The sequence below is a fragment of the Schistocerca cancellata genome, chromosome 9 (assembly GCF_023864275.1).
Source record: "Schistocerca cancellata isolate TAMUIC-IGC-003103 chromosome 9, iqSchCanc2.1, whole genome shotgun sequence".
NCBI lineage: Eukaryota > Metazoa > Arthropoda > Insecta > Orthoptera > Acrididae > Schistocerca > Schistocerca cancellata.
In genome coordinates, this window is record NC_064634.1 from 485,677,309 (window position 1) to 485,702,169 (window position 24,861).

The 24,861-nt window shown below is 45.1% G+C and overlaps 1 protein-coding gene across 1 annotated transcript in view; it reads left to right on the forward strand.

Moving 5' to 3' along the window:
* The window catches only part of LOC126100866 (fatty acyl-CoA reductase 1-like), a 144,242-nt gene that overhangs the window by 65,959 nt on the left and 53,422 nt on the right, over positions 1–24,861 (forward strand). Inside the window, exon 4 of the mRNA XM_049911533.1 lies at positions 795–940. Within this exon, the coding sequence (XP_049767490.1) occupies positions 795–940 (146 nt within the window). The remainder of the gene's footprint in view (positions 1–794; positions 941–24,861) is intronic.

Genomic DNA, 24,861 nt, shown 5'->3' on the forward strand with positions numbered 1-24,861 from the left:
TTTAAGTAGTTCTAAGTTCTAGGAGACTGATGACCATAGATGTTAAGTCCCATAGTGCTCAGAGCCATTTGAACCATAAGAGCCCTCTTCCCTGTTTTTCCATCAGTAAGGTAACTACGCCAGTTTCCCTGCAGTCCACCGCACCCTCCATTCGTCCTACAGTTCCCTGCAGCTCCAGCTCAATAACTTCAACAATAACTTCAATTCCTTCTGTAATCAGTGATGCCTTTGCAACAATCCTCAAACAGCCAGACAATAAGTTACTGTAAAATGTACCCAAGTCGCCATTCCTGAGATCTTACCTTATTGTCCAGAACCGTCCAGTTTATCTGATTAACATGAGTAAGTCAGAACAAAGTATGATACGATACTTATCAACACGTCTTTTCTGAAAAAAACATTCTGATTCAAAATGTGTGGACAGCTGTAACTAGTGAAATTACAATTCTTCTACACTAAATAATGGATTATAATTTGACAACTGAATATTCAGTTTAATTTCCTTTTAGAGAATTGAGTAGACAGTTTTGCCTTCTCTTCTGAGAACCTGAAAGATTGCATTACTTCCAAAACTACTTCGCTGTGTAAACTGTCAGTGATGCATGAGGAAGTTAGTAAAGAATACGTTACGCCTTTCGATCTACTATTCCATTAGGCAGAGTATCCATTTACATAAAAAATTCTGTTTGTATTTAAAATTACCGTTATTTCAGGAACACGTACTGCTTTATAATTACAACATGTATTGATAAAACAATTTTACTAATAGAATGTCTAAATATATTGTTTTTCAGGTATTCCTGTACATCTCGACCTCCTTCTGCCACTCAGACCATCAAGTCGTTGAAGAAAAATTGTACCCAGCAAAAGCAGACCCAGAAAAGATTATGAATATTGTTTCGTCAATGGACGACGATCTCTTAGAGACTGTAACACCAAAGTAAGGAAATAAAAACAGTTCAGTTTTCCAGTTGTGAAATAGCTGGTAATCTAGAATGATTAAAATTAATTTCATCAGCCAAATGTTAAAACACCCACCAGTGGGCTTTCGGTCTCTCTGAAATTCAAGATAGCAACAAACAGTTATACAAAATATACACCTAGTCAGCAATCACATAGAGGCTTATAGCAGTCTGCGGACCATGTCAGAATGTTGGCACTCACCTCACATAGTTCCCAGAGATTATGAAGATGTGTCTCGTGTTCTCTGGAATGGTGTTCGATTACATCCTGAATGTATCTGACAGAACCACGATCTGGCCAATGTAAAGAGAAGGCTATCAACTGCTATTGTCTCCTGTGGTCCTCACAGCCCCCTTCCCTTTATGTAGGCGTTGTTCTTACGGGACATGCCCAGTAATTGAATGTAAGTAGATACATCAAGAACGACTTATCTCACTACGACGGAGAAATGACGTGAAGAGTTTTATCAATGAACTCATTAATACTACTTTAACACCATTTCACAGATTTCTTATGTTGTCATTGGCGATTTCGTTGGACCAGAAGAGATGCATGTGCAGAGCTTTTATAAACCATTAAGGTCAAAATTATATGGGGGGCTGATGGTCACAAACAGACTGCCTTGAGGTGATCAACTTCATGAGTTCCACTTTCAGCCCTTAAGGACTATGAACGACGACCCGACACCGTGTCATCATTCGCCAATGGCGTCATCAGAACGTGGTATGAAGGCGCGTGAGATGAGCACCCCCCTCTCCCCGCCAGTGTCAGCTGCAACTGACGCTTCTCAGTCAAGTGTCAACTGGTGTCGTGAAGCTGAGTGTTCTCCATTCCAGTGTCTGCACAAGTGAAAAATACTTGGCAGTACCGGGAATTCTGCCTCTGCCATATGCATGGCCGTCAGACACCCCTACACTTCAGCTATGGAGGCGAAGGGGGTATGGAACTAACAGTCGATAATGATATTTTGTTTTCTATTGAGATGAAACTGGAGACCTGTTGGACGACAGTGAGATAGGATTCGTCGAACCAGAAAAAGCGTTCGACGATGTAAAGTGCTGTAAGGAGTTAGAATTCTCGTGTTTCTAAGCTACAGAGTCATAATATACACTCCTGGAAATTGAAATAAGAACACCGTGAATTCATTGTTCCAGGAAGGGGAAACTTTATTGACACATTCCTGGGGTCAGATACATCACATGATCACACTGACAGAACCACAGGCACATAGACACAGGCAACAGAGCATGCACAATGTCGGCACTAGTACAGTGTATATCCACCTTTCGCAGCAATGCAGGCTGCTATTCTCCCATGGAGACGATCGTAGAGATGCTGGATGTAGTCATGTGGAACGGCTTGCCATGCCATTTCCACCTGGCGCCTCAGTTGGACCAGCGTTCGTGCTGGACGTGCAGACCGCGTGAGACGACGCTTCATCCAATCCCAAACATTCTCAATGGGGGACAGATCCGGAGATCTTGCTGGCCAGGGTAGTTGACTTACACCTTCTAGAGCACGTTGGGTGGCACGGGATACATGCGGACGTGCATTGTCCTGTTGGAACAGCAAGTTCCCTTGCCGGTCTAGGAATGGTAGAACGATGGGTTCGATGACGGTTTGGATGTACCGTACACTGTTCAGTGTCCCCTCGACGATCACCAGTGGTGTACGGCCAGTGTAGGAGATCGCTCCCCACACCATGATGCCGGGTGTTGGCCCTGTGTGCCTCGGTCGTATGCAGTCCTGATTGTGGCGCTCACCTGCACGGCGCCAAACACGCATACGACCATCATTGGCACCAAGGCAGAAGCGACTCTCATCGCTGAAGACGACACGTCTCCATTCGTCCCTCCATTCACGCCTGTCGCGACACCACTGGAGGCGGGCTGCACGATGTTGGGGCGTGAGCGGAAGACGGCCTAACGGTGTGCGGGACCGTAGCCCAGCTTCATGGACACGGTTGCGAATGGTCCTCGCCGATACCCCAGGAGCAACAGTGTCCCTAATTTGCTGGGAAGTGGCGGTGCGGTCCCCTACGGCACTGCGTAGGATCCTACGGTCTTGGCGTGCATCCGTGCGTCGCTGCGGTCCGGTCCCAGGTCGACGGGCACGTGCACCTTCCGCCGACCACTGGCGACAACATCGATGTACTGTGGAGACCTCACGCCCCACGTGTTGAGCAATTCGGCGGTACGTCCACCCGGTCTCCCGCATGCCCACTATACGCCCTCGCTCAAAGTCCGTCAACTGCACATACGGTTCACGTCCACGCTGTCGCGGCATGCTACCAGTGTTAAAGACTGCGATGGAGCTCCGTATGCCACGGCAAACTGGCTGACACTGACGGCGGCGGTGCACAAATGCTGCGCAGCTAGCGCCATTCGACGGCCAACACCGCGGTTCCTGGTGTGTCCGCTGTGCCGTGCGTGTGATCATTGCTTGTACAGCCCTCTCGCAGTGTCCGGAGCAAGTATGGTGGGTCTGACACACCGGTGTCAATGTGTTCTTTTTTCCATTTCCAGGAGTGTACTTGGCAGTACCGGGAATTCTGCCTCTGCCATATGCATGGCCGTCAGACACCCCTACACTTCAGCTATGGAGGCGAAGGAGGTATGAAACTAACAGTCGATAATGATATTTTGTTTTCTATTGAGATGAAACTGGGGACCTGTTGGACGACAGTGAGATAGGATTCGTCGAACCAGAAAAAGCGTTCGACGATGTAAAGAGCTGTAAGGAGTTAGAATTCTCGTGTGTGTAAGCTACAGAGTCATAATATATAATAAGCACAAGAACCAAGAATGAAGTGCTCTGATTGAAAAGGGTGTCAGAAAAGGACACAGCCTCTTGTGATTGGTGTAGTTCATGCACTTCACCTTACAGCCAGTGGAAACCACGGAAAAACCCCAGGCAGGGAAGTAGCATTCAATTGATAGTGTTTAGCCTATCTTGCAGTGACTTGCATGTCGTCAAATGATCACACTGAGCTGATTTATTGGTGATTTAAAACTAAGTTATTGGATGGTAGTTGTTTAGCTAAATAGTACAAAAAACCCTAGTTTGTTACACTTAAATTGATGGAGTTACTGATATGGTAGCACATATTGTAAGCAAGGCTTTACGATTAGATTGAAATAGACTGAGTCATGAAGGAAAGACGTACATCTACGCTAGGACCTAAATTTACAGGAGACGGTACACCACTATCCTCCAGTATCCTCAACAATTTAGGAGACTTCGTGTGTGAGTCCTGGGTAGTGTTAATGAATGCAATTAGCAATTTCGTAAGCGAGGAAAAGATATTTGAGCAGTTAGTAGCCATCATGTTTGTCACTTTTCTGTGGGCATTGTTGGCCACAACGAAGTTTGTAGACAGTAATGCTTCTTGAGTAGTAACGTGTATCTAATAGTACGAATGTCATTGGCATTTGTACTGGGGAGAAGGCGATCTGTGATGGATAGATTTCTGCGATCGGGCTCCAACAAGCTGTCTGCTTCACTTGTGGAGACGTATTCTGACAGTACCGATATGATTATACGTAGAGTATTCAAAAGAACTTGTTTTCGTCTTCTGGCAGAAGTGTACCGTAAGTCTTTGGAGAAGCGAAGTGTTCCTAGTGATTGGATAAAAGCGAGGGTCATTCCCATTTCTGTGAAGGGTGTGTAGAGGCACTCCAAATGTATCTAAAGTCGGCCTGCTGTTGAAGTTCGAAACGTATTCGATTCTTGCGTTATATGACATTTCTGGAGACCAAAAATTTCCTCTCTAGGAAACAACAGGAATTCCGAAAACTTAGATCGTATGAAACCCAGCTAACTCTATTGATCCATGACATGAGGATCTCATTCTACTGGCACTGATACCGTCTTTCTTGACTTCTGGAAGCATTCGATGCATTTCATTACTGCCTCCTTGATACCGTCTTCCTCGACTTCTGGAAGCATTCGATACATTCCCGTACTGCCTCCTAATGAACAAAGTACAAGCGTAAGAACATCAGACCAGCTCTGTGAATGGATTGCTGAGTTTCTAGCAAACAGGACACTGCCTGTCATTCTGAATGGAAACATGAAACTAACGATGTATCTACGCCAAGGAAATGATTTGAATCGTCACTTTTCACAATATGTATAAATACCTAGTCAGAAGTTCCATGATGATTTTTGAGGAAGATGCTGTCATACACACAGAAGCCGCATCTACATCTACATCTACATGATTACTCTGCAGTTCACATTTAAGTGCTTGGCAGAGGGTTCATCGAACCACAATCATACTATCTCTCTACCATTCCACTCCCGAACAGCGCGCGGGAAAAACGAACACCTAAACCTTTCTGTTCGAGCTCTGATTTCTCTTATTTTATTTTGATGATCATTCCTACCTATGTAGGTTGGGCTCAACAAAATATTTTCGCATTCGGAAGAGAAAGTTGGTGACTGAAATTTCGTAAATAGATCTCGCCGCGACGAAAAACGTCTTTGCTTTTATGACTTCCATCCCAACTCGCGTATCACATCTGCCACACTCTCTCCCCTATTACGTGATAATACAAAACGAGCTGCCCTTTTTTGCACCCCTTCAATGTCCTCCGTCAATCCCACCTGGTAAGGATCCCACACCGCGCAGCAATATTCTAACAGAGGACGAACGAGTGTAGTGTAAAATGGCTCTGAGCACTATGGGACTCAACTTCTGAGGTCATTAGTCCCCTAGAACTTAGAACTAGTAAACCTAACTAACCTAAGGACATCACAAATATCCATGCCCGAGGCAGGATTCGAACCTGCGACCGTAGCGGTCTTGCGGGTCCAGACTGCACCGCCTTTAACCGCACGGCCACTTCGGCCGGCGAGTGTAGTGTAAGCTGTCTCTTTAGTGGACTTGTTGCATCTTCTAAGTGTCCTGCCAATGAAAAGCAACCTTTGGTTCGCCTTCCCCACAATATTATCTATGTGGTCTTTCCAACTGAAGTTGTTCGTAATTTTAACACCCAGGTACTTGTTGAATTGACAGCCTTGAGAATTGTACTATTTATCGAGTAATCGGATTCCAACGTATTCATTTTGGAACTCATGTTGATCACCTCACACTTTTCGTTATTTAGCGTCAACTGCCACCTGCCACACCATACAGCAATCTTTTCTAAATCGCTTTGCAACTGATACTGGTCTTCGGATGACCTTACTAGACGGTAAATTACAGCATCATCTGCGAACAACCTAAGAGAACTGCTCAGATTGTCACCCAGGTCATTTATATAGATCAGGAACAGCAGAGGTCCCAGGACGCTTCCCTGGGGAATACCTGAATCACTTCAGTTTTACTCGATTATTTGACGTCTATTACTACGAACTGCGACCTTCCTGACAGGAAATCACGAATCCAGTCGCACAACTGATACCCCATAGGCCCGCAGCTCGATTAGAAGTCGCTTGTGAGGAACGGTGTCAAAAGCTTTCCGGAAATCTAGAAATACGGAATCAACTTGAGATCCCCTGTCGATAGCGGCCATTACTTCGTGCGAATAAAGAGCTAGCTGCGTTGCACAAGAACGATGTTTTCTGAAACCATGCTGATTACGTATCAATAGATCGTTCCCTTCGAGGTGATTCATAATGTTTGAATACAATACATGCTCCAAAACCCTACTGCAAACCGACGTCAATGATATAGGTCTGTAGTTCGATGGATTACTCCTACTACCCTTCTTAAACACTGGTGCGACCTGCGCAATTTTCCAATCTGTAGGTACAGATCTATCGGTGAGCGAGCAAGTAAATTGTAGCAGGAAGATCTGCACAGCCTAAAAACATTATAAAATGTAACACAATGTGCACAAGTAAGCAGATCGCTCAGACCAATCATTTCACTAAAAGCATTCACATCATAAAAGTATCTTCGGGTATGTGTATAGAGAAAATTAAAGGGAGTTAGCAGGCAAAAATTCGAAAATTTTCACATTTCGCAAAATATGCCCTAGAATACTATGTACTCTTTCCTCCACAAAATAGTGCATAAACTATCTGTGTGTGACGTTTAGAAGTATTTTATTTTTAATTTTGATACATGCGTATCTGCGAGATCACCAAATTTCGGACGTGCATCTGTTTGTATGTGAATATCTCGGAAACTACATTTTATAGAAGGCTTTGATTTTCATCTCTGACAGAAAACACGTGGCGCTCGATGTTAGTCACACTGCTATTTTGCAGTCGCTTGGCAATTGTTTGTTTATTTTGAGTGAAACAGTGACTTTCAACGTAATGTGTTGCAGTTTGACGTAATATAAACATTCCTATAAGTGATAGTCTACTTAAGTAACGTAAGTTTGGTGGAAACCAAACACTAGAAGTGTAAAACCGTGTGTTGTTCAAGAGTTGGAACCCACGAGCAGAGTAAAATCAAATAACCTCGATGTGCCACCAGAGGACAAGGGAGATACGACCTCACCCAATGCAAGTATAAGTAAATTACATAATCAATTCGAGGATCTAGGATTACTGTAGGGTAATTTAGGCAATAGTACTTCTTGTCTGGGCTATGTTTTGTGTGATATGAACATTTCAATTCAGGTGTTGTGTGATACATCGTGCTGTAACATTTGTGGCGGAAAAGTAATTATTGAAGAAGATTTTTCTGCAAGAATAGGACTCACTACGAAACTAGTCATTATTTGCATTGGCTGTGACAACAAAAATCATTTGTAAAATCAAATGCAAGAATAATCTTTATAAGGTAAATGTAAGACTTTTCTTTGCCACGAGAGCTATCAGAAAAGATCTTAGTGCAGCTTAGTGTTTCTGTTCGGTTATGAATCTACCACCACCACTACTAAAATTCAGAGGTATACTAAAGTTATAGGAGAAGCCGTTGAATCTGTCGCTTCCCTGTCAGTGAAGGTTGCAACAAGTGAAGTTCTTGAAGCGAACATTGGTATACCAGTTGCATTTGATGTGACATGGCAAAACCGTTGTCACACGTCGAAAAACTCAATTGCCACAACCACAAATGTAGACACAGTCAAAGTAATTGATTTTGGGGCACTTACAAAACATTGCTATAGTTCCTGTGACAAAAATGGAAAAAATGAACATGAAAACTGCCAGAAAAATTATGAAGGAACTAGCGGAGGAATGGAAACCGATGCCGCAATGAAAATGTTTAGCAGATCACTGCAGGAAAGGGGTGTACGATACACCCAGTTCCTTGGGGATGGATATTTTAAGGCGTATAAAGTGTTGTTGAAGCAAATTCATATGAAAATGTTGTGATAAAGAAATTGGAATGTGTTGGGCATGTGCAAAAGAGGATGGGCACTCGTCTCAGGAAAATAAAACGACCTCTTCGCACCATCACACTGTCTGATGGCAAGCGACTTAGAGGTCGGCTGACTGATAAAACAATACATCAGCTCCAGAAGTATTGTGGAACGGCAATCACAAATATCAGAAATTATTTAGAAAGTATGAGAAAGCAGTCTGGGCCGCATACTTCCACAAACTTTCAACCGACAGAAAACCGACACATGCAGCCTGCCCACCTGGACCTGAACCGTGGTGTAAATTCCGGACGGTTGAAGTTTCAGGAGTGTCTTTTGAACACAAGAACTCTATTCCTGAAGCTGTTATGGAAGCAATAAAACCAATTTATAGGGACCTAGCTCACCCAGACCTCCTCCGTAAGTGTCTACATGGGCGAACACAGAATCCTAATGAATCATTCAATAACATTGTCCGGACACGAGAGCCCAAAAATAAAAATACTTTTGTAGGGCTCAATACACTAAAATGGGGAGATAGTGATGCTGCATTAACATTTAATGACGGAAATATGGGAAGAATAAGAGTTTTAAAACATCTTAACATCACTCCGGGCTACCATATTGCAAAGGGCTTGAAGTTATTGGAGAAGATACGACTCGCCAAGCCACAGTGTGCAGCTCAGTTCACCACCAAAGAAGAAAGATCAATCTGAAAAAAGAAGCTTTTGTAGAAGGAAGCTGTCAAAGATGGTGATGCTGACTTAGCTGCTGGGTGTTTTTGGGACTTAATTAAAAATTACAAGTCAATTTTTATCATTTTATACTTTAAATGTGATTTTCTCAAAATGTCATTTTTTATACTTTTGTTCCTTTATATCAAAACCTACTTGTGATAGCTATATGAAACTTTAGCACCTATTTCATTATAATATATTGTACCTACTGAAGCACAACCATAGCAATAACTTGAATAGAAGGCCGTCTAGGGCATTATGTGTACAATTATTTCTAATAAAAATAGCATGATGGAAAATACATATATATCTCTCCTTCTTTTTTACCTCATCTCTTAATTCTGGTTCAAAAGACATAAATAACATGGATAAGACAGCTGTAAAAATTGTACAGTGTTATCTTCATTAGTTCCAGAGATAAAGGTACATGAAGTAGGCTAAATTAACATTGCCCGCATAGGCCCGGCAAACTTCCCTTAAATTAAATGATTGAAGAAAGCTAATTGCAGGAGTAGAAAACCAATAAGCATTCAGGATAAAATTTGCAATTAAATGACATTAGAAGTGTAAATTGTCTAGAAACCCGACAATCTAGTTGCAATTACATTACAAGCCCCACTCTCCATATCAATGAAGTTATCATTCTTATCAGCGACGTCATTAGCCTTGTCAGTGATTTCATCATGATCATCATACTACAGGCCACATCTCTGTCCTACATTTCCCCATCTCCTCCTGTTTACAGCCCATCACACCATATTAATAAGATAGGGCAACCGATCATTTGAATTGCGTAAAAATGGAGTAACATTCAGAGATATGCAGCCTATCTATATTAAAAATTGCGTAAGCTTCACATTAATAGCGTAGAAATAACGTCATGTTCAAACACATTTTCCTCTGATTGCATAAAATGTGGCCTTCTTCAAACGTATACACTATTTCCATGCTGAGAGGCAATGTACCGAGGCCTCACTTGAATTGGCGCCACGTTAAAGTAATTGCCTCTGAACTGAGTGCGCAAACACACACACATACGCACTGTGTAAATACTGTTCTGTCTCAAAATTAAATTTCATCTCACATTTTTGTACAGAACGCCAAAAAATTATGTACAATACTTTCATATTTGTTCCATCAAATTTTGTCTGATTTATGCACCTCAGTAGATTTCCTATTTCTCTCTGGATTGCTTCATCATTCAATTTTGTCTCAGACTTGTACACAACATCATAAAATTACGTCAATATTTCAACATATGCCTCATAGTCGTCTCTCCGTTTTATACATCGCAATAAGGTTTTCTATGTCTCTCTCTTTCTAAGTCTTTAAACACTGTACTACCTCAACACTAAATTTCATCTGATAATTCTGTGCACAACAGATTATAAGTTACATACAATATTGTCACATTTGCCCGATTACCCTCATCATAATTAACAAATTTTACCTCCTTGTCAAGCTTACATTATAATATATTACATAGCGTATGAATAGATAAAAACACTCCAGGTATAATTTCTTTTCATACACTAATGTGCCCAAACGTTATGACCACCTAACTACACTCCTGGAAATAGAAATAAGAACACCGTGAATTCATTGTCCCAGGAAGGGGAAACTTTATTGACACATTCCTGGGGTCAGATACATCACATGATCACACTGACAGAACCACAGGCACATAGACACAGGCAACAGAGCATGCACAATGTCGGCACTAGTACAGTGTATATCCAGCTTTCGCAGCAATGCAGGCTGCTATTCTCCCATGGAGACGATCGTAGAGATGCTGGATGTAGTCCTGTGGAACGGCTTGCCATGCCATTTCCACCTAGCGCCTCAGTTGGACCAGCGTTCGTGCTGGACGTGCAGACCGCGTGAGACGACGCTTCATCCAGTCCCAAACATGCTCAATGGGGGACAGATCCGGAGATCTTGCTGGCCAGGATAGTTGACTTACACCTTCTAGAGCACGTTGGATGGCACGGGATACATGCGGACGTGCATTGTCCTGTTGGAACAGCAAGTTCCCTTGCCGGTCTAGGAATGGTAGAACGATGGGTTCGATGACGGTTTGGATGTACCGTGCACTATTCAGTGTCCCCTCGACGATCACCAGTGGTGTACGGCCAGTGTAGGAGATCGCTCCCCACACCATGATGCCGGGTGTCGGCCCTGTGTGCCTCGGTCGTATGCAGTCCTGATTGTGGTGCTCACCTGCACGGCGCCAAAAACGCATACGACCATCATTGGCACCAAGGCAGAAGCGACTCTCATCGCTGAAGACGATACGTCTCCATTCGTCCCTCCATTCACGCCTGTCGCGACACCACTGGAGGCAGGCTGCACGATGTTGGGGCGTGAGCGGAAGACGGCCTAACGGTGTGCGGGACCGTAGCTCAGCTTCATGGAGACGGTTGCGAATGGTCCTCGCCGATACCCCAGGAGCAACAGTGTCCCTAATTTGCTGGGAAGTGGCGGTGCGGTCCCCTACGGCACTGCGTAGGATCCCACGGTCTTGGCGTGCATCCGTGCGTCGCTGCGGTCCGGTCCCAGGTCGACGGGCACGTGCACCTTCCGCCGACCACTGGCGACAACATCGATGTACTGTGGAGACCTCACGCCCCACGTGTTGAGCAATTCGGCGGTACGTCCACCCGGCCTCCCGCATGCCCACTATACGCCCTCGCTCAAAGTCCGTCAACTGCACATACGGTTCACGTCCACGCTGTCGCGGCATGCTACCAGTGTTAAAGACTGCGATGGAGCTCCGTATGCCACGGCAAACTGGCTGACACTGACGGCGGCGGTGCACAAATGCTGCGCAGCTAGCGCCATTCGACGGCCAACACCGCGGTTCCTGGTGTGTCCGCTGTGCCGTGCGTGTGATCATTGCTTGTACAGCCCTCTCGCAGTGTCCGGAGCAAGTATGGTGGGTCTGACACACCGGTGTCAATGTGTTCTTTTTTCCATTTCCAGGAGTGTAGTAGGCGGTTTGTGGCATGGAAGCAATAAGGTTTTGGTAAGCTGCTGGAGGGAGTTGGCATCATAGAGATGTCAAGGTGCTGTTCCCTTGGAAGACCAAGGATTCGCGACTTCTCATTGGTATGATGAAGAAGGTATCGGAATTCATCAGACCATGCAATGCTCTCCACTGCGTCAACTTTCAATGCCGATGGCCACATGCCCTTTTCAGTCGTAGATGATGATGTCGTGGTGTTCACATTGGCACAGGCAGGGGTCGTCGCTGCAGAGGCCCATCGGTAGGAGTCTTCGGTACAGAGTGTGTTCAATTACAGTTCTGCTCTGTCCATGATTAAAATCTGATGCCAGTTCCGCCACAGTTCGCCGCCTGTCCTGTTTTACCAGTCTGTCCAACCTATGACGTCTGACCCACGGCGTTTGTATCTGGTTTCGCCATGTGTTGGAGACACTCCTTGGACACCTGACAAGTCAGATGGTTTCCAAAATGCTCATTCGCAGCCTCTGGGTCATCACAATCTGCCCTCAATCAGATACATTATGTGCCTTTCCCATTCTACACACAGGCAGCACGCTCAATGATGCCACATAGTGCTAGTGTCTGACTAGCAGTCATTCACCTCCAGGTGACACTACTATCACCTGGGCGGGCTTCTTTCGATAGCAGGTCGACGGTAATAATGTTCCGGCTGATCAGTGTATATACACAATGAGCCACAGTCGTATTTGCCTTACAGCACTTGTCACACGGTAGAAACACACTGACCAGCCAAAACTTTATGGCCACCTGCTTAAGGGGCTACGGAAAGGCTCAAAATCATGGAAAGTTCAATTTTTACTTTTGTGCGTTTTCTGAATCTGCAGACTATTACCTTTTAATAGATATATAACTTATTCAATTCCGAAGACTACAACTATTTTTAATTTTTTTCTGAAATGTGTTCTACATGGGCGTGACCCACTGTAGCGCTGTTAAACTGCTGTCAAATGGTGTTATTATTAACGTCCGTGTTCATCAGGCACATTTTAGTGATGTGAGATAAAGTATGTGTTGTGGCTAACCTGTGATGGTTCAATATATATCGCTGGTGTGATTGTCGATTGTTTCATCTTTATTTACTCTGTCGTTATCTCGAAAATATTCGTAATTAATTCTGTTTCTTGAGTCTCTGTTTTGTTGAAGTATAATAATGAGTAAACGTAAAGTTATTAGAAATCCTCTGAAGGCTTTTAAGAAAAGGAGAAATGTTGGAAAGCCAAAGGTATGTGTTATTACTGTAAATAATAACATTCTAACATGGTACGAGCGATGCTTGCTTTAGACAAGGAACGCCTTCGGGCTGCAGACAGGGCTGTAAAGAGTCTAGAAATACAAGCAAGAGTAAACAGGAGGAGGAACAAGAGGAAGCTGGAGGAGGAGTTTGCAGAGGATGAAGATAATCCATCCTATGGACCTGGAATGCACTAAAAAGTTAATCCAATCTTTGTCACTCGATTCCCAAAACTTTTATTTTCTCATACTAATTACATGTTTTCTAAGGATCTTCCAAACATATTTGTTTCAAACTTTCAGTAAATGTTACACAGTACCTTCTGCATAATTTAACACAGCCTTTTTCCAAAAAACTGTATATTTTTGAATATATAAATAAAACATTGCAAAAAAATTTTATGAATTTTCATTACAATTGAAAAAAAAATCATCTTTAATAACTGAACTAAAATTTCGTAAAATCCCTGTGTTAAGTTGTAGCCCATATTCCAATAAATAATCTGTAAAAATTCAACTTCCTACCTCAAATACTTTGTGAGGAAAGATGTAATTTATAAGCGTTATTTTAACATCGCAAGTATAGGGCGTTCCGGAGCCCCTTAATAGCGTGTCTGTCCGTCTTTGGAACGAAAAAAAAATTGATTCTACATACCAGGGATTCGACGGTTTATCGGTGGGTTTGTGGAGGTGTGTGGCATTAGGCGTCTACGCACAGGTCATGTAATTCGCGTGAATAACGGGCGACTGATATGCGTAAGTCTGATGACGCCGAGTGGCGGCACAGATGGGTTCCACAGGATTTACATCAGGCGAATTTGGTGGCCGACACATCAACATCAGTCACTGCAATGCCCCTCAAACCACTGTAGCACAGCTCTGGCGCCGAGACACACTCAATTAAACTACTGAGAAGATACATTGCCGTGGGAAAGACATCAAACATGAAGTGAAGTGTGTTGTTCGTAGCTGTCAGCGTGTCTTCGATGCAAGCGCGTGAGAATGTCTCCCATAGCATAATACTGCTCCCACCAGGCTGCTCACGTGGCGCGGTGCACGTTTCGAGCTGCCGTTTACATCGATGGTTCCAGAATGAGATTTTCACTCTGCAGTGGAGTGTGCGCTGATATGAAACTTCCTGGCAGATTAAAACTGTGTGCCCGACCGAGACTCGAACTCGGGACCTTTGCCTTTCGCGGGCAAGTGCTCTACCATCTGAGCTACCGAAGCACGACTCACGGCCGGTCCTCACAGCTTTACTTCTGCCAATATCTCGTCTCCTACCTTCCAAACTTTACAGAAGCTCTCCTGCGAACCTTGCAGAACTAGCACTCCTGAAAGAAAGGATATTGCGGAGACATGGCTTAGCCACAGCCTGGGGGATGTTTCCAGAATGAGATTTTCACTCTGCAGCGGAGTGTGCGCTGATATGAAACTTCCTGGCAGATTAAAACTGTGTGCCCGACCGAGACTCGAACTCGGGACCTTTGCCTTTCGCGGGCAAGCGCTCTACCATCCGAGCTACCGAAGCACGACTCGCAGGAGAGCTTCTGTAAAGTTTGGAAGGTAGGAGACGAGATACTGGCAGAAGTAAAGCTGTGAGGGCCGGCCGTGAGTCGTGCTTCGGTAGCTCAGGTGGTAGAGCGCTTGCCCGCGAAAGGCAAAGGTCCCGAGTTCGAGTCTCGGTCGGGCACACAGTTTTAATCTGCCAGGAAGTTTTACATCGATGGTGTTTGTGGAGGCTTCCAACGACATACTGTTTCATAAATGTGATTCAGCCGAAGATCCGACACGTTTCCATTGATCGACGGTCGAGTCCCGATGGTCCCTTGCCGGCTGCAATCTTAACTGACAATGTCGTAGGGTCAATATGTGAACACGTAGGGGCAGTCCACTGTGAAGCCTCTTGTTCGACAACGTGCTATGAATAGTGCGCTCCGAAAGACTTGTGCGTGTAACAGCATTGTGTTCTTTCGATAGATATGTTGCAGATAACCACCTATCTTACTTTACAGAGCAGACAAGCCTCCAGACCCCACGTTCTTTGAAGAGTCTGGACGTCCAGCCATTTATCGCCTAGTGGTTATTTCACTGTCCTCCTGTCTCTTTCCTTAGATGCTCGCGACAGTAGAGCGCGACCATTCGACCACTTTCGCCTTTTTCGAGATACTCGTTCACAGGCTCTGCATGATAATAACTTGCCCTTTGTCAAAGTCGCTTATTTCAACGGATTTCCTCATTTTCAGACCATATCTTCGCTAGAATGATCCCCCGTCCGTGTCTGCTCCGCTTTCATGCCTCTATTACCACGTCACGTGGCCACAATACCACCAGGCCTTGGCGGTGGTTATAATGTTTTGGTTTATCAGTGTACAAAGAGAATCACCGTTTTCAGCAATTTTCGGAATGTCATCTGTTGCAATCAATAGATCGTTTTAATTTACGTAGATATTTCAGCCATTTTCATTACGCAACAGGTATCTATCTGTATCTGCCTTCATAAAATCGAAATGACACTGTACTGCATTTTGTGTCAAGTTTTATATAATGTATTACACTGAAGGGAAAAAAAATCGCGACACCAAGAAGAAGCTGGCGACATAAACGAAAGTTGGAAGGATTGTCTCTGAATCGAAAACTATTGTTTCGTATTGATGATTTTGCCAATATGTCTGTGACTACTTGGGTCTCAAGTGAAATCAATACGGTAACAAGAGAGTATGAAAAGAAAGATGTGTTAATGCTTTCTAAGAAAGAAGTCTCATGGAAAAGAGTCTGTTTTTCCAAATTTACCATATGTGAATACTAAAAATAAAAAAAATCATATATTAAGTTCTGGATATAGTAATAATAATAATGCTGTTATTAAGATTTTTAAAACAATATAGATTAAGTACTAATCTTATTATTATTATTATTATTATTATCAACAATGTATTGGTATATAAAAATGTCAAAACTGACCTTTGCCTCTAGCAGGCAAGTACTCTACCGACAGAACTACCCAAGCACGACTCGTAACCCGTCCTCGCAGCTTATCCTCTGCTAGCACCACGTCTCCTACCTTCCAGACTTAGCAGAAACTGTGAAACTTGTCATACTGGCACTGCTGTTAGAAACTATAGTGTGAAGTCATGACTTACCCACAGCCTGCAGGACGTTCCCAGAACAAAATTTTCACTCTGCAACGGAGTTTGCGCTGAAATGAAACTTACTGATAGACTAAAATCGCATGCCGTACCGAGAGTCGAGCTTGGACCTTTGCCTCTGCAGGCAAAGGTGCCAAATTCGAGTCTTGGTCCGGCACAGAGTTTTAATCTGCCAGGAAGTTTCATATCAGCACAAACTCCGTTGCACAGTGCAAATTTTGTTCTGGATGTAGGCAACTGTATGGAAAGCGTGTTAGTAAAAGTATTCCTCAGCATTATAACTGACGTGAACAATACAATACCTTCCCATAGTAAAAGAGAACAGAACATCGGTTTTAAGCATGTGTATTATTTTTACATTCATTTCTGAAAAAGCGTTTGGATCGCAGTGAAAGCCAATGACCTTTTATGTGAGAAGTAAACACTCTTCCAGATTAAACAAGGAGCCACAACGTTCTTCTTTTGGAAAACAAATTTTAATACCTCTTATTGTTCCACTGCATGGTACATTGCGTATACTAACTGCCGTTTTTGTATTAACTGTTCCGCTAGACACATTTGAAAGAAATATGTTGGCTCATATCACTATTTTCGAAATCAACTGTGTCCTTGTTGTTCACTCTCTCACAACATATCACGGACACTATGCAGGTGTGTTGAGAAAGTCAAGTTCACCATCGCTGATAGTCAAGAATCTGAACAGCAGGTATATTATGCAGTCCTCGACATAAACCAGTACTGGTGTTCCTGCTCTGGTGTTGACACATCTTGTCCTCAGTATTATATTGCGCTCACCATTACCAACACCTTTTACTCCGCACTTTGCCCAGATGCCTTAAGTTGCATAACATATAAGTACAAGAATCCGTACTCTCATTTATTACAACAATTAAAAGATAAGAATGATAGGAATTGTATTACTAGAAGTGGTATGTAATGCACATCGTACTTAAATTTTGTGTCCAAAAAACACATTGAACAATGTCAATGACTATGAAGACTACAATAATGCTAACATATTTTATGGCGCAGGAAAAATGACAAACTACTGTTATGACTATTCAGTTTTTATAACTCTCCACTATCGAGAGCCAACAAGTTGTGAGAGGCAACAAATGTGATTTGTCATCAAATCCTCTCTTATCGATACAAGTATCATATTTCGCATTTTCACATTTCCAAGGAGTATGAAGTCAGAGGTATGCATTCTTTGAGATACAAACGACGAGACTCGATCACAAATCTGCATGTTGTGCGAATATGTTTCCAACAGCAAGAAAAAAGATATGAGCAGTTAAAGAACTCAAATATGTATTGTGTTGCCTCTTTCCATCTATGTGCTGCACCCATGACAGTGAATGAAAACCATTTTGAGGTAAAAAAAATTGTAACTATCGCTCTTTAGTCCATCTACGAAAATCCAAGCCGCAGTGTCTAATATGCCAAACCAGCTGTCAGCGGTTGCGCGGAAAACGTGACGAGACAGACGTCAACTAACCAGGGCCTCACGGACTGCACTCTGTTAGAAATCCAAGTGGATCACGTGACATTAGCATCACCATTCCGCCTGCATTTTCAATTCCCTAATCAATTTGAATCTGATCCATTGCCATAGGCTCCGTAGATGTAATGCCGCATACTTTGCCATTGCTGCCATGTTAGAGAGTAAAACTGAAACGAATTTCTCTCCAACCTGCAGAAAAAGTTACAACAGTGGACATAAGCAGTATGTGAAGCCATACTTCATCTTTATCATGGCTTGATCTCTACTATAGATGCTTCCAATGAGGTGGCTGAAAGTCTGTAGAAGAATGACAGCCCATACTTCGTGAAGAGCAACATCCTGAGAATGTTGGACATTGAGGCCTGGAGGGAAGCTGGCAATGTAACTCATAACAAAGATTTTCGGTCTGATTGACATCAGGACTCTGGACAAGCCTGTCCACTTTAGAAATGTTGTTGTCCACAAACCATTGCCTCACACATGATGCTTTATGTCAGGGTGCATTGACATGTTGATACAAAGCAGCTATAATCACTAAACTGTTCCTCTACTGTTTCCATGTTTTAAAATGTGTTAATCTCTTTCTGTATTCAACGTTTTCTTAAGCGCACTATGGGGATCACATCCTAACTAAAAAAAAAAAGGAAAAAAACCCCTGCCCATACTTTAAAATTACCTTCTCCTCCGTAATTCATTGTTGGCAGACAACATTCTCCAAAGCATTACCACAGAGTGTATTGCGATTTACCTGTCCAGTCATCCAGTGTTCAGTGGCTTCGCTCTTCACAGCACCTCAAGTACTATTAGCACTAATTACAGAAATGTTGCGCTTATGTTGAGCTGCTCGACCGTCGCACCCCATTCTTTTTACTTCCCTATGCATACTCATTGTGCTAATGAGATTGCTGGTAACACTTTCGAATTCATGACTGATTCCAACTTCTGATTTTACTATGTTGTTTACGACAAACCCGTGTCAACTACATCTGGACCAGGTGTGACTGTGCTTGTTGTTCCTTCTCGTTTCCGCTTCACATCACCTACAGATGTGGGCAGCTTTCATAGAATTGAATTCTGCCTGATGGATTTGCTACTCAGGTGACATGCAATGATAGGTGACCTTCTAAGTCAATGTCCGAGCAAATTTTGCTGTTAGTGTTTCTCTGCTGTTAACACAGTGTACCCAAACCTCCTTTTTATACCAATAAGTTTATCACGGAACTTCATACACACAAACTGTTAAAAAATAATTTTCGACAATGCATGCACTCACACATAGCATCAAAAGTTTTACAAAAGGAATTTCATTCACATAATTAGCCAGGAAGATAGTTTTATTCTGACACTGATGCACTCACGTTACAGTAAGGGATTTTTGTCTCTTCGTGACGCATTACAGTTTGTCTTCTTTGTGTGTAACACATTTCCTCTAGCAAAAAAATGTCGATGTTTTGAAAATACACTCCTGGAAATGGAAAAAAGAACACATTGACACCGGTGTGTCAGACCCACCATACTTGCTCCGGACACTGCGAGAGGGCTGTACAAGCAATGATCACACGCACGGCACAGCGGACACACCAGGAACCGCGGTGTTGGCCGTCGAATGGCGCTAGCTGCGCAGCATTTGTGCACCGCCGCCGTCAGTGTCAGCCAGTTTGCCGTGGCATACGGAGCTCCATCGCAGTCTTTAACACTGGTAGCATGCCGCGACAGCGTGGACGTGAACCGTATGTGCAGTTGACGGACTTTGAGCGAGGGCGTATTGTGGGCATGCGGGAGGCCGGGTGGACGTACCGCCGAATTGCTCAACACGTGGGGCGTGAGGTCTCCACAGTACATCGATGTTGTCGCCAGTGGTCGGCGGAAGGTGCACGTGCCCGTCGACCTGGGACCGGACCGCAGCGACGCACGGATGCACGCCAAGACCGTAGGATCCTACGCAGTGCCGTAGGGGACCGCACCGCCACTTCCCAGCAAATTAGGGACACTGTTGCTCCTGGGGTATCGGCGAGGACCATTCGCAACCGTCTCCATGAAGCTGGGCTACGGTCCCGCACACCGTTAGGCCGTCTTCCGCTCACGCCCCAACATCGTGCAGCCCGCCTCCAGTGGTGTCGCGACAGGCGTGAATGGAGGGACGAATGGAGACGTGTCGTCTTCAGCGATGAGAGTCGCTTCTGCCTTGGTGCCAATGATGGTCGTATGCGTGTTTGGCGCCGTGCAATTGAGCGCCACAATCAGGACTGCATACGACCGAGGCACACAGGGCCAACACCCGGCAGCATGGTGAGGGGAGCGATCTCCTACACTGGCCGTACACCACTGGTGATCGTCGAGGGGACACTGAATAGTGCACGGTACATCCAAACCGTCATCGAACCCATCGTTCTACCATTCCTAGACCGGCAAGGGAACTTGCTGTTCCAACAGGACAATGCACGTCCGCATGTATCCCGTGCCACCCAACGTGCTCTAGAAGGTGTAAGTCAACTACCCTGGCCAGCAAGATCTCCGGATCTGTCCCCCATTGAGCATGTTTGGGACTGGATGAAGCGTCGTCTCACGCGGTCTGCACGTCCAGCACGAACGCTGGTCCAACTGAGGCGCCAGGTGGAAATGGCATGGCAAGCCGTTCCACAGGACTACATCCAGCATCTCTACGAACGTCTCCATGGGAGAATAGCAGCCTGCATTGCTGCGAAAGGTGGATATACACTGTACTAGTGCCGACATTGTGCACGCTCTGTTGCCTGTGTCTATGTGCCTGTGGTTCTGTCAGTGTGATCATGTGATGTATCTGACCCCAGGAATGTGTCAATAAAGTTTCCCCTTCCTGGGACAATGAATTCACGGTGTTCTTATTTCAATTTCCAGGAGTGTATTCGGATGTCGCCTCTGTTGGTCTTCCAGCTGGTTTGATCTAGTTCACCATGATTTCCTATGCATTAGTTTCCCTGAACAAAAACATTTAGTACGTAGATCACCACGCTTCCTGTAACGGATCGTTTGGGCTGGAAGCTGTGGTGGGTGGCCGGCAGTGTCCTGGCAAGATGCTGGGTGCGGTAAGTCGCTGTCATCGGAGCTTGCGTGACTTGCTGGTATGCTGTAGAGAATTACACGGATGATTCACTGTGAAACTATAATTGTGCCAGCCAGTGTAATCTACGCAGCACAGACATGCAGAGAGGCAACACCACTTACATTTGAGTTTCTTGAATCTGCATATGTTTCCTGTTGGTTGAGATGCAGAAATGAAGTATGATGACAACAATGATAACGCATGATTTAAGTAATGCGTTACAGTTTCCTTGATTCTGCATGCTTTCTAAATTATTTTCCTTGCCTATGTGGAAGAGAAATATAATGCATATGCTCGAAAGACGGCACTTGCCACGTTTTGTTTTGCCTTTAAAGACAGATCTGGAAACGGGTGGGGAGTTGTTTTTAGGCGTTTCACATAAGAATGAATGTGCATGCACAGACTCTTTCCTTCCCCACTAATTTCTGATTCAGCAGAAGGGCTTGGAGGAAGTCATCACTATTTTGCTGACTCTGAAGGGAGTTAGAATATAGAAGTGGGACTTCCACTCAGGGCATGATACTAAAGAGATGGGGCCCCTCCACGCCCGCACCAACGTGGTGACCAAACCAAAAGTTCTACTGTCACCTCCGTAAACATGTTAGTTATCTAGTGGGTGGATCACAGGATGCTGGGCTGTGATGTTGTCCGTGCGTCTGGGTAAGGCTACGCATTAACACGGTCCATCAGGTGATAGATAGTGGACGAAACGCGAGTGAGGGTAGCGATTTGAAGAGCAGAGGGAGAAAAGTGCCATGGCTCGTGCCGTGGGAAAAAAACCTGTGCGACAGTGGGATGGGTAGTAAGAGCAGTAGTGGCTTACTAGCTGCGATAGTTCATGCAAGGTTGGATTTGTTAGTATAGGTATCATGCATCATTACCGTGACAGGCGATGGCGATGTGTCCCAGTTGCTGCGGCTGCTACTTTCCTGGAACAATCAATATCGTTATACAGTAGTGGGAGATCGGCCATAGATCATCTCACTGTGTGGGGGATGTGTGGAGCTTGTTTGCATGCAGTGTACGGTACGGCTTCCCTGTATGGTGCCAGTTATTCGGCAGTGTATTTCAGCTGGATATCCAGTAAATGCGTCTGATTAACAGGGGCTCGCCTGTGCCGTTAAGTTTGCGTAAGCTTGGCCATAGATGTTATGTCCTTGCAAGTATGTCTTTTGGTCTTTTATGTTTCCATCTATGGTTGTGGTCGTAGTTCCCCAGATTCAGAATAAACGGGTTCTGCGAATGTCTGGAGTTTCTGTATAGTCTTGTGGTGAGTTTGTGGATTACCTCCGTGAGAGTCTCAAGTCGGTATTCCCGGTGAAGGTCCGCGATGCGTGTGTATCGTGGAGCATTGCTTATGATTTTGAGTACCTTGTTTTGTATGAGCTGCAGACGGCGCAGGCGTGTAGGCGCAGCGTATCCCCAGACGGGAGCTGCGTACGTCATCAGGGGTCGGATAAGTGTCATGTACATGGACCTCGACACCCTTCTGTTCAGTGTGCTACGCCTGTTGAGCATAGGATAGAGCTGTTTGAGCCTCGCGCTAGCTCGGTTGGTCATGTGTTGTATGTGGTCCCCCCAGAGTAATTTCCGGTCCAGCCAGACACCGAGGTATTTGACTTTCTCGCGGAAACGTATTGGACGTGCATGTAGAGTTATTGGTCTGCAGTAGCGGTGTTTGCGCAGTTGCTTCGGTCTTCTCGTGAACAGAACGGCTTCGCACTTGTCGACGTTTACTCTAACACGCCATTTCTCCAACCAAGGCTCGGCCACTCTGAGTGCAGTCTGTAGGCGTGACGTAATGTTTGATGGTTTCCAATCTTGCGCAAGGATGGCTGTGTCATCCGCGTAGATTGCCATCATTGTGTTGTGTGTGGTTGGGAGATCGTTTATGTAGAGGTTAAACAGTAGGGGCCCTAGGATGCTTCCCTGGGGTACTCCCGCGTGTATACCGTGTCGTGTTGACTGTTTTCCCTGCACGTCAGTGTTGAAACTCCTGTCTGTGAGGTATGAGTGTATTAGGCGCAGCAGCCCGTCGGGGAATCCGGCGTCGCTGAGTTTGCGGATGAGGCCGTTGTGCCATAGACGGTCGAAAGCCTTTTCGATGTCCAGGAACACTGCCCCTGTAGCTTTGTTTATGTTGAAGCCATGTGTTATGTGTTCAACGACCCGTAGGAGTTGTTGTGTTGTGGAGTGGTGATTTCTGAAGCCGAATTGCTCCGGTCTCAGGATGTCATTTGTTATGCAGTGCCTAGTGATGCGTTTGAGAATCACCTTCTCAACAATCTTACTGAGCGAGCTCAGAAGGCTGATGGGTCGGTAATTTTGTGGGAGGCTGTGGTCTTTCCCCGGCTTCCTGAACATCAGGACCTTGGCCGTCTTCCAAAAGGCGGGGAAGTGTTGGTGTTTTAGTATGGCATTCGTTATGTGTGTTAGGTACTCAGTTGCTTTATCCGTGAACTCCTGGAGGACACGGTTTTGAATGCCATCATGACCAGGGGCTTTCCTAGCAGCGGAATGCATTATGGCCCAGGAGACTTCGGCTGTGCTAGCATGTCGAATGTCGTCGCGCGATGGTTGGGCTAGAATGCGTGTAACCTCTTGGTCAGTAGCAAGTGTGAACGCTGGATCTGATGGTACCAGGTTCGGTGTGAATGACGCTGCGAGTGTTCGGGCCATTAGTTCTGCTTTCTCTTCCGCTGAGTATGCAGGTCCGTCGGGCCCTTGAAGTGTTGGCGTGTATATTTTCTCCCTGGTGAAGTGTCGGGCTAGTTGCCACACGCCAGGTCGTGTGGTGTCCAGCCCTTCGAGTTTGTGGTTCCACTGTTGTGTTCTGTGTGTTTGTATTTTATCGTGTATGATGCCCTGTAGTCTGTTAATGTGCCGTTTGAAGTACGGGCGCCTGGTGCGCTGCCATTGTCTCCTGAGGCGATTCCTCATCGAGATTAGGCCCAGGATTTCCTGGGGCAGGGCCGCACTGCGTTGTTGTGAGGTGCGATCAGGTATGGTGCTGATGTTGTGCTATTGTAACTGTTACTGTCCTTCAGTGCCTTTTCTAGGACATGCGTGCAACCAAAGAAAAGTGTAAGTATCATGGTTCAAATGGCTCTGAGCACTATGGGACTTAACATCTATGGTCATCAGTCCCCTAGAACTTAGAACTACTTAAACCTAATTAATCTAAGGACATCACACAACACCCAGTCATCACGAGGCAGAGAAAAATCCCTGACCCCGGCGGGAATCGAACCCGGGAACCCGGACGTGGGAAGCGAGAACGCTACCGCACGACCACGAGCTGCGGGACTGTAAGTATCATGCATCTGTGTTACTATTAACAACCTTACCTCTTTCAGCTATTGATCACATGCTGTTTCTCACTCGATATTGCGATGACGGTTGCCGTATACCCGTGAAGTTCGGCTATGCTCGTCTGCCGCCCAGGTAGGCGCTATTCGGTCCGCCGGAGCGCTGGTATGCTGATCCTGGTGGGAAGGAGGGACCTCCACGTCCTCCCTTTCGCGACAGAGGCAGACTGTGGTGCTGTCCACAGCAACTGGTGATTATGGCGAGGTAGTCGTCTGTCCCATTAGCAGTTGTTGTTTTCCACAGAGTGTAGGAAATCTACAAGAGACTTGTGCCGTACGTCACTTCGGTGCAATCACGGTATCGATCGCGAACGTCATGTACGCCATCAACCCATCTGACAGAATGCATTGCGAACTAAACTGCTGGGGTACTTACGGAGCAGTGGCTAATCTTTACCCGACGTCATTCGTCATGATCACACAGGCCTTGCTATTACGAAGGTATCAGCGGTTTTCCTTCTGCTGTGCTTGCTTAACGAGTTTGTTATAGTGTAGAACAGGTTCGTTAAAGCTCTCGGTAGCGTTTGTTGCATTCGCC